Raw genomic sequence first — 17083 nt, forward strand, 5'->3', positions numbered from 1 at the left:
AGTATTGGGAAGTCTTTAGTCTTAAGGTCCCATGGAAGTGCATGTCCATTCTTTGGTTTTCATTATTTCCGACAATGGTCGGGTAACTTGTAAACCTTGGGGGTCAGGTAGCACCTGAGCCAGAGATGCTGTCTTTGGGATAAGGCAGTAAATCAAGGAATCCTTTTCGATTTCGTTATAAAAGTTGCACAATTTGGAGAATATTAGGCTAATGTGTACGTCAACCCACAGCACAATTAGGTCCTAAGATGGCAGCAATGGTGTAGGAAGTGTTTGGGCTCCTGACCTGTCTGCTTATGATCACCAGGCCTGCTGCATCCCTTTTTGCTATTAATTATTTTTAACATTAAAATTCAACAAACATTCTTTTGGCGGCTTCTGGGAGGAAGGAGGTTTCAAGAGGCTGATGCAGCAGAGAATGCAGTGTGGATCCGTCCGTTCTTCGTGGCCATTGCGGTCATGTCCTGGTAGGTCCTACAACGTGGTGGGCTATTTAGGTGGCGGCTTCCTTAACGAGGTGGGTCCAGGATTCCTCATGGTAGCTTCTGCAGCGTCTTCGGTGGGTCCAGCCCAGCTTGGGATTCCTTGGAGTGGCTTCAGCAGCAGCCTGGATTCCTTGTAGAGGCTTTGTTGTTGGGTTTCCTTGGCCTCAGGAGCCCTGGAGCCAAGAATTAAACTAAGATGGACTTTGTCTTAATTTTTTCTTTTTATTTCAAATGTATATCATTTGTTATTAAAATGGTGCCAGAGTATGGCAATTTACATACTTTTCACTTTTTTGTGGTAAAAAATACAAGTGACAATGAATAACTATTCCATTTAAAAACATTTATCATAAATAGAAACAAATGCTGAAAGTACTTGACAGGTCAGCAACCATCACTGAGGAGAAACACCATTTTGATTTGTTAAACCCTCCTTCATAGATAGTTTATCCTTACTGAGACAGGTGTTTACTTTGTACTGCTAATAGCAATGATTTTCTTTTTGCCATCTGCTTCAGTTAAGTCCCTACAGCCATCTTTAACAATGGCTTTTCTCCAAGGGTGGTATTGCACTGGCAGGCTTCTATCATCTGTTGCTACCAGTTGCTTTGTGGTTCTGATCAAGACTTAGAATTCATTATGAGTTGACCTATATTAGTTTCTGTCTGTCAAAGCATTGAATTTATAATTCATATCCTTACCTTCAAACCTCTCTGCAGCCTCATCCCTTACTATCCCTCCTCCATCCAAAACCCTCACAGATATCTATGTTCTTGTAGTTCTCGCCTGTTGGGCATTTCCCACCTCCTTTACCCGAATGTCGCTAGTGGTGTCTTCACTTGCTAGGAACCTGTACTCTGGAATTTCCTCCCTAAATCTATCTGTTTTCTTCTCCTTTAAGGTGCTCCTTAAAATCAAGATTTTGATCACGTTTCCTCATGTCACCTTGTGTGGCTTAGTATAAAATTTTGTTTGATAACTTCCCTGTTAGTTGTGATGTAGAAATTTGTTGTGTTCATGCACAACCTTTACTTGTGATACCTTTTAATGTACTGAAATACTCTGATTGAAACTTTTTTAAATTCACTCACAGAATGTGGGCATCATGGGCTAGGCCAGCATTTATTGCCCATCTCTAAATGCCCAGAGGGCAGTTAAGAGTCAACCACATTGCTGTGGGTCTGGAGTCACATGAAGGCCAGACCAGGTAAGAATGGCAGATTTCCTTCTATAAAGGATATTCGTGAAGCAGCTAGGTTTTTCTGACAATTGGCAATGGGTCATGGTCATCATTAGACCCTTAATTCCAGATTCTTTATTGAATTCAAATTCCACCATCTGCCATGGTCCCCAGAACATTAGCTGAGTTTCTGGGTTAATAGTCTAGCGATAATACCACTAGGTCATCGCCTCCCCGTTATAAGATAAGAATATTCAAAAAATAGCTCAATACAGTATTGTGGTTGTAACCAATTGAATGTTGTGAAATAGCTTTTGACAATGTTTTTGAAACTGGAGGAGGGTTGGAAGAATGTTGTCAAAATGTCTAATTTCTGATTCATCTGTTTTGGAATGTGGTTTTGAGTTTGGGTATTGAAGATTTTAAAAATCATAATGGAAGCTCCTGGTTTGGAAGGGTGGTAAACATACTTAAGGTGATTGCAATTCAAAGGGTGCCCTCAATTTATTGAGTAAGGGAGGTGGAATATATTGAAGTGGGAAAACATTGAACAGTGAGACATCCTTTTCTGAGTATGGTGGAGACAGTATGATAAACCTCTTTTTGAGGTGTAAATTATTCATATCATTTCCCTGATCAAAGGAAGGTTAGAAAGCAAATCGTAAATATATGGAAGTTCTTAATGTAATGATACTTTTCAAATCAAAGAGCATATTTTGGAAAATGAAGTTAATTAGATGAGATGACCATGTGGGACGTTTGAGGGAGCACTCTTGTTTATTTGTGATTTTTCAAGTCACAATGAGTTTTACATTTGGAGTTGGAAAAGCTTGGAAGCAAGTAGAGAGAGAAAGCTTCCATCATTTGCAGTTAGTTCTTGGGACCAGCTTTGAGAAACAGAGAGAAAATATGACAGAGGCTCTAAGCCAACAGCAAAAAGGCTATCAAAAACAGTGGCGTTTTATGATTCTGGATTTACTGAGCCAGAAGGCATTGAATGCTGTGCTTGAACTCGGATGTTTAAGGAGGCTTCTAAGTTTGCCTAGCTGGAAATCTTATACATTGAGTACTGAGGAGACTCGCTGAATTCCTGAGACCTGCAGCACACCTTAGTTTTGTCCCAAAAGAATGATGGAACCCTCAATGTCCTATAAAGCATTGGGGGACTCTACAGGTGGAAAAACAATACAATAAAGAGTCTACTTCTCTGATTTTTGTGTTTAAAATATAAGTGTTTACAAAATATATCATGTTAACTCCCATATGGTAAAAGTTGTTTAAATATGAAACCTTGTGCCATAATTTGGTTAATTACTGGGAGTTTGAATTACTATTGAGAAGAAAAGTTAATATCTTTGAGATCATGGCAAGACTTAGTGTGAGTCTTCCGGGAAACAGGTCTGAAATGGCCGTTATGTCCATCTGTGTATGTGTCTCTCTCTCAATTCTTGTTTTGCTCAAATTGCCCTTTATTCTCTTCTAAAAGTGGAACATTAGTGCCTACAAAGCTAACCTTGAAAGAGAAATAGAGATTGTATAGTTTGCAGTGTTGTCTGACTTTGCTGAGGTAGAGAGGGGTAAATATGAAGTGATTTATACATTTAGGATTTTAAAACTGTTATGGAGCGAAACTGCAGGGAAGGTGGCAGATAGAACGATCACCTGTGTTGAATGTTGCTGAGAGGGCAAGAAAAGATTCTGCATTGCAGTCACATTTACAGAAGGTGAATGACTCTGGGTTAACTAGTTATTTAGAACAGGCAGAACTGGATTGAAGGATTCTATACAGGAGTGGTAAGGAAAATAGTGATGGACTAGATAAAATCTCAATTTTATGAAGAGAAAGAGGCTATTGTCGTACAGGATGGACAAAACCTTTTGTGAGTAATATACTCCTATTTTAGTGTGCCTTCAACTGTGAAGATAATGTTTACTTAGATATCAGGATCATCACAAGCCAAGTTAGGGTTTATTTAGGTTGTGATTAGTTTAATTCGATTGTGTACTACGCGTTATCTACTCTTATTTCAACAATTGAACCAAAAGCAAACAAGGAACAAAAAAATCTGCTAACCATTCCAACGAAAACAGTTGACTGCTTCACTTGAGACAAAACTCAGGATATGTTTCAATCCAATGTGACTGCTTGTTATACCATACGTGTTACAGCTAAGCACTGGAAAGTTTGGTATAAGTACATTCCTTCTGTGATTTTGTTACCTTGAATCATATCTACAATATTGAAAAGGATTTGTTTGTCACATTTCCTGCTATCTCTACTATCACTTTGTTAATAGCTCTGCCAATGGTATAAAATATCTTCTTAATCATCAGGAGCAATGTAATGGGGATCCTGGAACATCCCAAAGTAATTTGCAACTAATGGAGGTGCATTTTGAAATTCATGCACAAGTAACAGCCACTTTATCTCTCTCAGGTGCCTCAAGCTGTGAATGAATGAAAAATTTACCTCACTTTTGATTTAACAGTAACCAAAATCCTCAGGTCTGCTATATCATTAAAATCTTGCCTTTTAAACTGTCAGCACTTTCAAAATGACTAATACTTTATGCAGTGAACTGCTTCTGACACTTGCCTACTCATCGTGCTGGTCCATTTATGTTTTTCACAATCATCAAAATTTGCAGTGTCTTCCAGTTTGCAGGCATCAGCTCATTTCGATATGGTTTCCTTAATCTTCAAGTTCAGAGCATTTTTGTATATGCAATTAAGAAGAGCTCTTATACAACCTAATTGGAACATACACAATATCTTTCTAGTTTGAGACTCTTCACTCTCCCCTGTCCTTTGCTTTCTCTTCTTTAAACAACTTGTCCATTCATTTGGCCAAGTTTCCCTCCATTGTTGTGACTTCTACTGTTAAGAGTCTTGTAAGCTATCTTATGGATTTTCAAACATTATTTTAAATCAACAATTTCCAATCTATTTATCTTGGCTGGTCATTTACTCTTTCTAAGAATGACATAGAATTATTCAAACCTTTTAGAGCACATGTTGACTGGCTCTGTTTTAACCACCAACGCAGTAATATCTGAGGTAAGACTAAGTGGCCTCACAAGTCTATTCTACCTGTTTAGAGAGAGATGAACTGAATCTCAGCTCTGTTTACCTGCCTTTATTTTGTTTCCTTTGCCATTACTGTTTAACAAAAATCTGTCGGTCTAAGTTGAGTATTATTTGTCTGTGAGTTGGGTGAGGGTGAGAAATGGACGTGAGGGTGGTGATATATTTGCTATGCTAACTCTGGGAACTTCCTTGCAGAGGAACACGATGTTCATAAGTGCGGTCGTTGTCAGGCAGAGTTTTGCAACCTGGAGACTTTCATTACGCACAAACTACAGAAAACATGCCAGCGGATCCAGGCTTTGTCCACAGGTGACTCTGACCATCTGCCTGTCAACCACGCAACTCCCAAGGTAATTGTTGCTTCTGATCTCATATGTTGGAATTTTATCTGCGATCTGTTTCTCTTGCCTGCGTCCTTTGTTCCTATGGTGTTCCTTGTCTCCCTGCCTGTAACTCTATTAGCCCATTATTTTTTCTTGCGTTACTACAGTGACTTCTGTGATTGTCAAATACTTTGCAATGTGCTGAGGTTGTGAATGACATTATATCATTTTTTTCTTTTTCTCTTTCTTCCTTTTCCCTTTCTTTCTCTTGTCTTTCTCTTTCCTTCCTCTTCTTTCCCCAAATCAGTTTTCTCTCTCTTCCTTCCTGTTACCACTATCCACTAACCCACCACTGCCTTTCCCACCAACTTAGATGTATGAGAAAACAAAGCATTGGATATTGATTTTTTTTCTTTGTAGAAGACATTGATGTAGATCACTTGAAAGGGACCTGGATGATAAGGCTCTCCCTGTGGAAAGGGGTTGAACTAGTGGAGAAAAGTCCCATTTTAATTTGATGGGCAGCAGATAGTCTTTTTGTTTTATTTGCATTGTCTTTCTAATGGTAGGTGAAACATTTGTGGAGCTGAGGCAGATTCTGCCAACATGGAGCCAGTGTGTCTCTTAAACCTCTTCACCCATCTGTTTCCAGGAATCAGTGTCCTTGGACTCAGCAATCACTCTCACACAGTTGGTTGTGGCTTCCCTATCACAGCCTGAAACAAACAATAAATCACAGTCAGGTGAGGAAATCCAGAATTTTTTTGGAGGTACAGTACTGTATATTTTCATCCTGGTGTTGGGGGAGCGAAGGGGCTGGTGTCAGCTCTGGGATTTAGATCAATTGTTATGTCAGGTATCCAGTGCTGGCAGCAAGCACTCCCAGGTAAGGTACAACATGGCTCTAATGCAGACTATAGCTGCCATTATAATGTACCATTACTGCTTAATCCCAACATCAGGTGAGTGCATTTAAGCTCAGGTGTATAATAGCTCCAGGAAGAAGCTATTGGTAGCTCTGATCTTTTAAGTTAAAGACATGTGTAGCTTAAAAGTTTTGAAGTGTTAAGAGATAGAGACTCTGGTGTGAGTACTGTATGAGCAGCGTTTTGGAACACCACAAGGTGTGTTTATCGTTGCTGTACGAGGGTGTGTTTAGGGTACAAAAATTTGTTTTTCTTTCTAATTTATAAAGAGTTTTGGGATTAGTGGGATTATGCTTTCACTGTGAGTTTAAACATCTTGTATATCTTGTATTGTTATAAGTAAATAGTTTGATTTATACTATTTATCTTCATTTCTTTTGTCAATAAACTTCTGTATTATTGTTAAAGCAAAATCTGCAACATTCTGTCCCTGTTTCAGTGAGAGATCACTTTGTTAAAAATCAAAAAAAAATTACAAACTATGATCTATCAAGCCATGTTTCAACCTGAGATCTGACTTGTTCAGTAATAACATCAGGTGGAATTATAATAATGAAAACTAGGTTAAGACTGGGCAAGCTCATTTCACTTGGAACCAGCAGAGATCCCATTAACCTGTTTAGACATTGAACAGAGATTCCAAATCAAAATTATTGCCCCATGCAGGCACCCACCACAATTTCTGTTTTTAAAGTTTGGGCTTTTGGGAAATTTGTATAATATCTAGACTTTGAACACTAGAGCTATGAGTCACTACTGGCCTGGGTCAGTGTAATTTGGAGCCTCATTTCTTAATATATAAAATTATTTTCAGATGATGGGAGCAACAAAACATGTCAGATTTTGGAGGAGCAATTACAGGACTACTCTCAGCCACATCAGAGTGAGCAGTCCACCAGTGATGGAATTGATGGCCACAGTAATCAGAAAGGCATGGAAGAAGAGATTGGGGCTGAGAGGAAAAAATATGAAATAATTCTAACTGATGAAGGGCGATTCATATGTCAAGTCTGCGAAAAGACCTTTAAAACGGTCAGTTAATCACTTAAAATATGGAGGGGTTATAAATGCAAAATGTATGTTAGCAAAATTGAAAGGTGAGTAAAATGTAAATGAAATAGAAAACCCCTTTGTCAAATGTTAGGTACGTGTATATGTGGGATTTTAACCTAGTTTTCTTTCCCAAAATCCGTCTTCATTTAGGTTTAACAAACCTTTTAAGACTGGTATACATAATTTTTCTGTGCAGTACATGTATATCATTTAACAATTGGTTAATGACATTGGCACATTGTATTTGCCTGAAGAATGGTGTACTGTGCAAGAATAGTGTGGTCAGGAATAAATGAATGACATCTTTCTTTCAAAATAAACAATCAAAATTTTGTCATTTTAAAAATATTCAATGTACCACTCTTGTAAGACTGTTTGATCTTTTGTAGTCACGTGTGTACCCCTGTTATTTGTGAACTCTGACTGGCATAAATGCCTTGATATGTAGAGCATGCAGAAGTTAAAATTTTGGAATCCCCCATGCACCCCCTCCCAGAAAAAATCCCACTTCTCTGCTTGTGGGAATTAATACTGTCTGTTGTTAAATAATTAATTAGCAACTCATTGATATGGTAATTAGGATTAATTTCTACAATGTCACAAATATTAGCTCAGAAGTTAAAGGCATACAGGTAATTTGAGCTTATTAAAAGAAATGTCTCTATATACCTACCATGCACGTGTGTGTGTGTGTGTGTGTGCGCGCGCGCGCGTGTGTGTATAAAAGAGCTTGAATCTGGCAGATTAGAATTTGTTTTTAGAGGATTTGATGCTGTACTTGCAGGCTGTCATCCTAAAGGCTCACATGGTTACCCATAGTGACAAGAAGGCTTTCAAATGCAAGATTTGTGGGATGGCATTTAGAACAAAGGGATCTCTAGTTAGACACAATCGACGGCACACAGGTGAGAAAAACCAGACAAGATCATTGAGTCTGACTGTAACCAGTTTAGGTTTCAGTGAGCAGTTGCTTAGCCTCTGTCTTTTTTCCTTAATATTATCATTGACTATTTTTAAATCTCCAGTTTGCTAGATGCTGATGGCCCTTTTCTCTGACCCTTGTTGAGGCTGCCTATGGATCTGACTTATTTGTAGTCTCCTGAGTGATCTCTGTCTGTCCACCACACACCACCCTGTCTGGCACTGAAAGGCCTGAAGTTTTGCAGCTGTCGCAAGTTGAACAGCACCATATGCTGCTGATTACCTTTCTATTGATTTCAGTCAAGTTGCCTTGCAGTGTGGGGCTATGTATCTCCTCCCAAAACAGATTAACCCCAGGTGTTGTTTTGTGCTTCACCTTTCCCACTTTCATTTGCTTGTACCCTCTGTAAGTTTACATACAGTCTGCTTAAAAATGTCTTAATCCACTGTGTGCTTCTAACTATCCCCATATCTAGTTTAAGGAAATCTCCACTATATATTGAAGCAGTTCAGTTGAGTTAGCTGCTTTGTGATAATTGCACTGTGAATATGGAATAATTACATTTCGGTTTCTAATGAAATAAGAACTGGCGCTCTCTCTGTTAAAATGAATGTTATTTGACAAGTTGATTCATTGATTTGTTCTTAGTTTAAAATGTTTCAAGGTACCATAACTGAGTGGCATTAAAATCACTGAGCCCTCAGTAGGGGTTGTGAATGTTCAGCGCATGCCTGTGTTTGAAGGGTTATCAGAGTTTAGTCTGGAGCTTTAACAGCTGTGTTACGATGTATTCCCAGATGAACGACCATACAAATGCCGGATGTGTGGGATGAGTTTCCGAGAGTCTGGAGCACTCACTCGTCATATGAAAGCTATCACCCCCTGTACGGAGAAAGTCAAGTTCCAGCAAATGAAACTTGTTTCAACACCCTATCAGGAAGAGCCTGAACCAGTAAATAAAACTGAGACTCAGGAAGGTACTACATTGACCGTGTGTTCTGTGACATGAACTGTTAATAACTCGGCATGCTTATCGAATTTGATTGAGAAGGTTTTAATATAGATTAGAAGAAATCGAGATTAATCATTGGAGCAGTTAGAAAGGCTATTAAGTGGCTGGAGTACAAAAGGAGGGATGTTCTCCTCTTGTTAGTCGTTCAGAACTCTGGTTCGACCCAAATGGAGTAAACATCCAGTTTTGGGCAAGGATACATGGGCCTTGGAGAAGTGGCATTGTAGATTCACTAGAATGTCATTGGAATTGAAAGGGTTAAGTTATGACAGCAGATTGCATAAACTGGAATTGTATTCCCTTGAGTTTAGAAGAATGAAGGATCTAAATTGAGAAGTTTAAAATGACTGAAGGAGTTTTATACAGAGAAATTATTTCTTTATTGGTGGAGTCAAGAATAAGGGACATAACTTTAAAATTGGAGCTAGGCCATTCAGAGATAATGTCAGAATTACTTCATCGCTCAAAGTGTAGTAGAATTTGAATGATCTCTTTCAGTTTTTCACATTTTGTGGATGTTAGTTGGGGGATAGGAAACTGGCCAAAAGTTCAGAGACCAATTGGAAATGTTGAAAGGTTAATAGATTGCGTATATTAATGCAGTTTTGTTAGACAAGGTAAGATAGTACCTGTTCTAGAACTAGGTTGGTTGGGCAAAGTTGAGATACACATCAGTGATGATCCAACCAAATGGCAGAACTAGCTCAAGTGGCTGAATGAACTCTTCCTGTGCCTATGTTCCTTCCAGTCTTCCAGTCTGAGCAATACCTTCTAATGTCCTAATAAAAAAGGAAGGGAAAGAAAAAAAGACAGTTTGTTTAGATCACTTAGCTGCAGTCTCAGACGATCATCCCCATCTGTGGAGGTTCAAGCTATTGAGGAAAAACTGGTTGAAAATATAAAATTAACAGGTAGATTTACCAGGTTCCACATCAAAAAGGTTAGACTGTGTATACATGGAACTGAGCGATATTGTACTAGAAAACTATCAACTTGTTTAGTGACACTGCAGGAGAGAAAGCAAGCTATTGGTAGCACAGTGAACCAAGCCCCCCACACACAAACCACCTTCATATCACCAGCCCCTGAGAAAAATAGTGCGGTAAGCAGTGTGTTTGTAGCCAAGCAGTCAAGTGATCTAAGCACAACAAGTGTTTTCTTACTCTTGGTCCCCGATCCTTATCTTTTTAACTTCCAGTAAATAAACAGATTGAGGAACTGGTTTCCACAGCAGCATCAAACTCCCCAGAAACAACAGCAGTGATCAGTGTGCTGGCAAACTCTGAAGGAAACTTCGAGGAGCTGCAAGTCCATAATGTGAGCCAGACTTTGGACCCTGAAGTTGAACAGAAACCAGAGGTAAAACTTTTCCAACATGCTTTGATGTCTTCTGTGAAAATATTCCCCTTTCTTAAATAAAAGGGGAGATAATACAGAAGGAAACTTCAAATTTATGTAAGACGTAGTTTAAATCCATTAATATAACGTCTCAATTTTAATTTTGTTTACCTTCAAACAAGGGAATGATAATTTACCTGTAATTCCCTTCCTTATGCCTTTCCCCCTTCTTATTTAAGATAGTAACATTTCCTGTTATTTCCTTTGGCCAGTTCTGAAGGTGGTTAGAAAATTCTTGTTAGTTCTGCTATCTCTCCGCTGAACTCCTTTAGTATTTAGGACTTGCACTGATTAATGGGAGGAGAAATAGAAAAATTAATTTTTTAATACCATTTCTTTTCAATATTTATCTTCAGTAGTTGCCTGTCAGGTATCCGTACGATCTCTTTTACCTCCCTCCATTGAAAATGGAAACAAAATACTTAATAAACAGTTGCACTTTTTCTTGGGCTAAACTCTCACTTCTGAGGCTTCTGAGTTCATGTGTCAATCTGGAGCCCAATGTTAGGTTTACATTATTGTACAGTCATGTGGAATTTCTGCACTGTGTGAAGTTTAATCTTACGCTGATGTGTTAAACCATAGCCTGTGTGTGTTCTCTCGGGTAGATCCAAATTATTCCATGACACCATTTCAAAGAGAAGGGAAGTTCCCCTGAGATATGGCAGCTCATATTTATTCCTAAATCAACATCTCTAAAACGTACAGTCTGAAAATGTAATGGTGAGCTACCTTTTTGAACCGTTGCAATCTGTGTGGTGAAAATACTAGTATGTAGTGCTGTTAGGTAGGAAGCACCAGGATGTCGACTCAGCAACAACTGAGGAATAATCATATATTTCCAGGTCAGGGTGGTATGTGATTTGGACGAATCGTTGAAGGTACTGGTGGTCCCATTCACCCGCTGCCCTTTTCTTGAATGTGATAGAGGTCATGGATTTGGAAGGTGCTGTCAAAGAAGTTGCTGCAGCAAATCGTAAAGATGTTGCACAATACATATATGTTGTGCCAGTGATGGAGGAAATGAATGTTTAAGATGTATGTTTCCATCTTTTGTAAAAATTGTGACTATGCATAAAAATTACTACTTTGGCTGCAAAGAACTGTGGGAGATCCTGAGATTTTAAATAGAACTATGTATGTTTTAAAAAAAGGTACAAAATGGAGCCCCTTTTTAAACAAACTGTTTTATTTCTTATATGCTTATCCCTTGCAAACTATTTACTACCCTGTCTCTCAGGGATTCAGGTGTCATCCTTTAAATGTCTTCTCAGAGTTGCTCCCTCCTTTCTGCATGACTCAGACCCCCGACGATAGGCACCAATCTCATGCCACAGCCCAATACTACCCGCAGTGCTCAATTTCTTTATATCTCACCAGTTGGCAGTGATTAAAATGTTTGAAATGCAGTTTGACTGTTAACTGTTTCTGATTTATATTCTAACTTCTGGCTATCTCATTCAACATTCTGTTGCACTTTGACAAAAGGTATTGAAAACATATATGTGACATATTACTTTGAAATTAAGTTGTGACAATAGAATAAGGGTTCAAACTAATAAAATTTAGACTTAAGACTGACGACAGGAATGAACTTCTGGATAGAGCAGAGGAACTGAACATGCTGGAATTGTTGAGTTAACAGTTAGATATTATACTGAGGGGAGTGTAGGGTCTATCTGAATGGATGAACAGACTAAAATAGGCTGAATTGCCTTCCTCATCCGTAATCATCTTTCAACCTTTCAAGTATTTTTGAGTCCTATTATGGGGGAAACAGGGAGGAACAATTCTAAAGCTGAATTGCAGAACCCTACTTCTCTCCAAAAAAATGTGTATTTATTGACCCAGATCTTCTGGTCTCCAGTCAGCCAGTCACTAGATGCACCCTGAAGGATGTGTGTCAGTATTTCTCTTCTCAGACTATGAGGTAAATACCAGGGACGTTCAAACTTCTGATGGGCAATTGCCTGGTGACTGGAACCATTCAAAAATGTCCCCAGTTCTGAGTTAGAGTTGGAGATTTTGGAGTTACTCACCGTAAAAGGTAGCAAGGAAACTTTAGAGAGATTAAAACCCGATTTTCCCCATTTCCCATCCAAAAAAAATCTGACTGCTCCCCTTCCACCCTGTGGGAGACCTGAGCCCTTCATGCCACCACTGGGCACTTTGTCAATCTCGAAGACACCTGACCCGCTCTACCTTCTCATTCACCCAACTCCCTCACATACTCGACTGCCACATTAGCCCCCCTCACCCGTTTTCCATCCTACCACCTGACTCACTTCATCCACCTGCCACCCCTGCTCTCTCATTCATTTATCTTAACTTCCTTTTCCTTCTTTTAAAGGAAGCTTTGAGCTTTTAAACCCCAGAAGATGATAGATGGCAGTCACTGCTGTATAAAAGTTTGATTTTACTTCTTGTTAGGATTGTTGAAGGGATGATCAATATTTTTTTTTTCCCTACAGTCACTTACTTCCACTGAGCTGCCTCCAGCAGGAGAGACTGGCAATGAGAACCTGATCTGTCAGGCTATGAGGAATTCGGGGATTGTCATAGAAACTGTGACAATTGGAGATACCCAGAAATCTGAAGAAGCTTCTCCATTGACTGTCGAGGAAGGCATTGAAGAGGATGTCATTGAGGACTGTTGCAATGAGATAGAGGAAAATGATACGGTACCTGCAGTGCACTATTATACTCAGTCTTGATTCAACGCCGCCGGGTTGGATTTCTTCTGCTTTTATGTATAGGAGATATCTGGGCAATTTTCCTCTTTTACAGGTAGATGTCAATTTTGAGCAATATGTTTAGGAAGGGATCCATCTTTCAGTCTGTCATCTGTCTTGAGTGCCCCTGAATCAGTAACACTTTTATTTTTCTCATGTTTGTGTGTTTTATTTGAATGTAGATCCTGTCTCTGGAGTTGGAGAGGTTGCTTGCCAAGTTCCTCCCATGCTATATATCACCCATGATGTAGAGGTGCCGGTGTTGGACTGGAATGGACAAAGTCAGAAGTCACACGACACCAGATTATAGTCCAACAGGTTTATTTGAAATCACAAGCTCCAAAAGCTATAACCTGGTGCTGTGTAAATTCTGACTGTGTCACCCCTAAGGCAACGCTTAAACAATGAAGTGATAAGAGAGAGCCATGTGGTCCAACTAGCTCCTTGCCCAGGAAATAGTTTGTGGGGATGGATCTGATGGGTTGGTGTGTTTTATGGCATTTTGTTTCCATTTAAACTGTTGTTTCAATATATACATATTCAGACAAACTCGAAAAGTGAGAACAGCTGCAAAAACTTCCAGTGCCCTCACTGTGGTCGAGTGTTCCGAGGATCCAGCTATCTGCGTCTGCATATTAAGGCACACTTGGGTAAGTACAAAAGGCACAGAAACCAGACACTCAAGTTACTGCCTCTTGTACTCAAATTTCATCAATGCTTATAAAACAATTATCATTCCTTTCTTGCCTCAACAATAACTTGCATTTACATAGCACCTTTAACATGCCAAAATGCCCCAACACACTTCACAAGAACAGTTATCTGACAGTGTATGACACGGAGTCATATTAAAATGTATTAGAACAGCTTGGTCAAAGAGACAGGTTTTAACAGGTGCAACTTAAGGGAGAGAGAAACAGGCATACCTAGGAAGGGATTTCTGGATTTTAGGGCCAGGTTTGCTGAAAGACAATGGTGCAACATAGGAAATTGTGGAAGATGCAAGAAGCTAGAACCGTACAGATTGCAGAGAATCAGCCAAATAGACCCATCTTTTTAGATCAATAGTAATTTTTTTTTGGAACAGAAAGAGATATATAAAATAGATCAATGATCCTGCGCTATGTAGAAGACATAATGGAACTTATTGTCTTTCCAAGTGCATGGGGCAAATTTAACATGGATGTAAACGGGGAATTAATCTCAAAGCACACAATCACATTGATGGTTTCCAGTTTCAGTTCATAGGAGATATGGGTATACTTTTGAGGTTGGTTTTCTGCTATGACCATGAGCAGAAGGAGTTGAGGGAGACCCCAACCATCTGCTGTCTCCATCATTAGGCTGTGTAGTGTGACTGCCAGAAATTTGCTAAACCTGACGTATTTTTCTAGGTTACAAGCCCCACAGGTGTGAGCTGTGCGAAAAGGAGTTTATGACGGCCTACATTCTGAGGAAGCACCTGGAATCTCACTACAATGAGCGGCGTTTCAAATGTGGGGAATGTGGCAAACTCTACAAGAGTATCGCCCATGTAAAGGAGCACATGAGAGCGCATTCAGACGATCGGCCGTATTCGTGCCCAAAATGTGGCAAAAGATACAAAACCAAGGTCAGAGAGACAACATGATGATAAGATAAGCCTGTAAACCAGTACCATGGCAGTATTATGAACCAGTTAGGAGGGGTGGACTGATTACTTGTTGCAGTCTTCAACTGGCCACACCAAAATTTGAATTTATCAAGGAAAGTGACACAGTCAGTTATTTATATTAAACTATATATATGTCTGTGTCAAAAACAAGACAGCCATGTTGATAAATCATTTTAGAGATGTAAAAATTATTAATAAAAGATTTAAAAAGATGCAAATATATCCACACACACACACACACATATAGATCCTAAAGGACTTTGACCAAGTAACAGTTATATCAGGATAAATGGATTCTTTGATTGTCCTGAATGCTGGTGTGCGCTCAAAGACATTTTCCACATAAGCTATTGACACTTGATTTTTCTGGATCAGTTATGCCTTGTTGAATTCTCCTTGTCAGTGGTTTAAATTTAGAGGACTCCTTTAAGAACTCTCAGCTTGTGGTAATGAGTTCTTCTGGTAGGTTTTCAATTCAAACTTTGCAGGGGTTTTAGAGAAAGAGAGAGAAAACAAAGGCTGTTGAGTCTGTGACAACTTCTGCATTTTCAAGAGCAATATATTTTACACTCACCAATTGTGTCAACTGACCTTTCTCTGACAGTGTTGCAGACTCCGTATTTTGATCTAGCAGCTTGTGTTCAACATTTTTTGCTGCTGAAGCCAGTGTCCTCTGCTTTGAAAAGTTATTTTCACATTGTTTAAGATTTTTTTATGTACGCATGCTTGATATTATAAATTAGTAATTTAGGTAACACATTTTCGCAATTGACTGCCATTGCTTGTGAGGAAGAATTTGCATTTTTATAGTGACTATCAATATTCAGAAGGTCCTAAAGCGCTTCACAGCCAAAAAGGTACTTTTTGTTTCCATTTAAACTGTTTTTCCAATATATACATACTTAGACAAACTCACAAAGTGAGAACAGCTGCAAAAACTTCCAGTGCCCTCACTGTGGTCGAGTGTTCCAAGGATCCAGCTACCTATGGTAATTTTGTCATGTAGACAACATAGCAATCAATTTGAACAGAGCAAAATCCCACAAACAGTCATATGTTAATAACTATACTCTCTTTTAGTGATGTTTGTTAAGGGATGACTATTACCCAGGGCACTGGAGTGAACTTTGCTGCTCTTCAAAATAACAATGAAATCTTTCATCTTTTATCCAAAAGATGACATCCATGTCAGTGAAACGCTCCCTTGGTAATGTCCTGGGACTATTAGCCTGGCTGTCTGGACTGGATCTTGAGAGCACAAGCTTCAGACTCAAAAGTGTGTGTGCTACCCTCTGAACCACAATTGGCACTTATATAGAGACCAGAGAGGTTGACCGAGGCTACCTGAACTCAAAATAGACTTGACCCTGTCCACCCACCTTAAATGAGAACATCAGAGAATTTTATCTGCTCCAGTGATTTGCTTAGGATTTTGTGTAAGGGCAGCCATGCTGAATAAAGGTTTTAACCTCTTTCTCTGGAAGTCATGCAAGTCGTAGCTAGATGGCATTAAAGGAGATTGAACATTTATATGGGGCGGTCAGATAGAAGGGCTGAATGTCTGTCTTCCTTCACGTAATCTTTATGAATAATCTAATTATTGTCGAAACAGCATGTTAATGAGTTTCAGAAATCTTTGCCACAATAGTTACTCAGATTTAATGAGTGTAGCATTGGAATAGATCTGCCTCCCTGCACAATTGATTGTAGCCCAGTCTCAGTTTGCATTAGATCGTGGGTTGGTCTGGCTGTCTTATCACAGGTGCATTTCTGTAGTGTTGACTGTCACTCTTCTTTCTGTAAATTCCAGTAACAGCCCTGCCTCTATACATCTGGTTGTAGTTTTGTTGAATGTCCAATTTTAATACAGTCCTGCCTCTTATAATAGAAAACTACCTTCAATCTGATTGTATCCCTGTATGTTCTGATCATAGCTGTGTCTCTCTCTCTCTCATTGCCTCCTAGTTGTAACCTTGCATCTCTGCATTCCATTTGTAACCCTTCCACCTCTAATCTGGATTTAGTGTTTTCTATTTTTGGATTAAAATGGTGCCATCTCTCTTTACATTTCATTGCAACTGATTGTATCTCAATCTCTGTTGGCACTCCAAATGTAGCTTTGACTCTGTTCTGATTATGTTTTGATGGCGCTGTAGTAGAGAAGAGCAGATGTTTTATCCACAGTATCCTGACAGATGTTTATCCATCAATCAATATCATTTTAAAAAAACAGGTGATATGGTCATTAACACATTATGGAAATTTGTTGTGCACAAATTAGCTGTGAATTTCATATAAAACTGTAGTGAGT

General features: G+C 39.0%; 1 protein-coding gene across 3 annotated transcripts in view; it reads left to right on the forward strand.

Moving 5' to 3' along the window:
- e4f1 (E4F transcription factor 1) overlaps nucleotides 1-17083 on the forward strand; it is a 29795-nt gene that overhangs the window by 6038 nt on the left and 6674 nt on the right. The window contains exons 1-10 of one of the 3 annotated variants that reach the window (XM_048609517.1): nucleotides 1645-1692; nucleotides 4948-5102; nucleotides 5728-5818; nucleotides 6816-7033; nucleotides 7839-7959; nucleotides 8774-8953; nucleotides 10187-10347; nucleotides 12858-13067; nucleotides 13663-13768; nucleotides 14513-14730. In XM_048609517.1, the coding sequence (XP_048465474.1) occupies nucleotides 1677-1692; nucleotides 4948-5102; nucleotides 5728-5818; nucleotides 6816-7033; nucleotides 7839-7959; nucleotides 8774-8953; nucleotides 10187-10347; nucleotides 12858-13067; nucleotides 13663-13768; nucleotides 14513-14730 (1476 nt within the window). In that variant the 5' untranslated portion in view covers nucleotides 1645-1676. Of the gene's footprint in view, nucleotides 1-1644; nucleotides 1693-4947; nucleotides 5103-5727; nucleotides 5819-6815; nucleotides 7034-7838; nucleotides 7960-8773; nucleotides 8954-10186; nucleotides 10348-12857; nucleotides 13068-13662; nucleotides 13769-14512; nucleotides 14731-17083 lie in introns of those variants that run through there. The other 2 variants (XM_020535012.2, XM_020535013.2) reach the window with 2 other exon arrangements.

Source organism: Rhincodon typus, chromosome 21, assembly GCF_021869965.1.
Source record: "Rhincodon typus isolate 14 chromosome 21, sRhiTyp1.1, whole genome shotgun sequence".
Classification (NCBI taxonomy): domain Eukaryota; kingdom Metazoa; phylum Chordata; class Chondrichthyes; order Orectolobiformes; family Rhincodontidae; genus Rhincodon; species Rhincodon typus.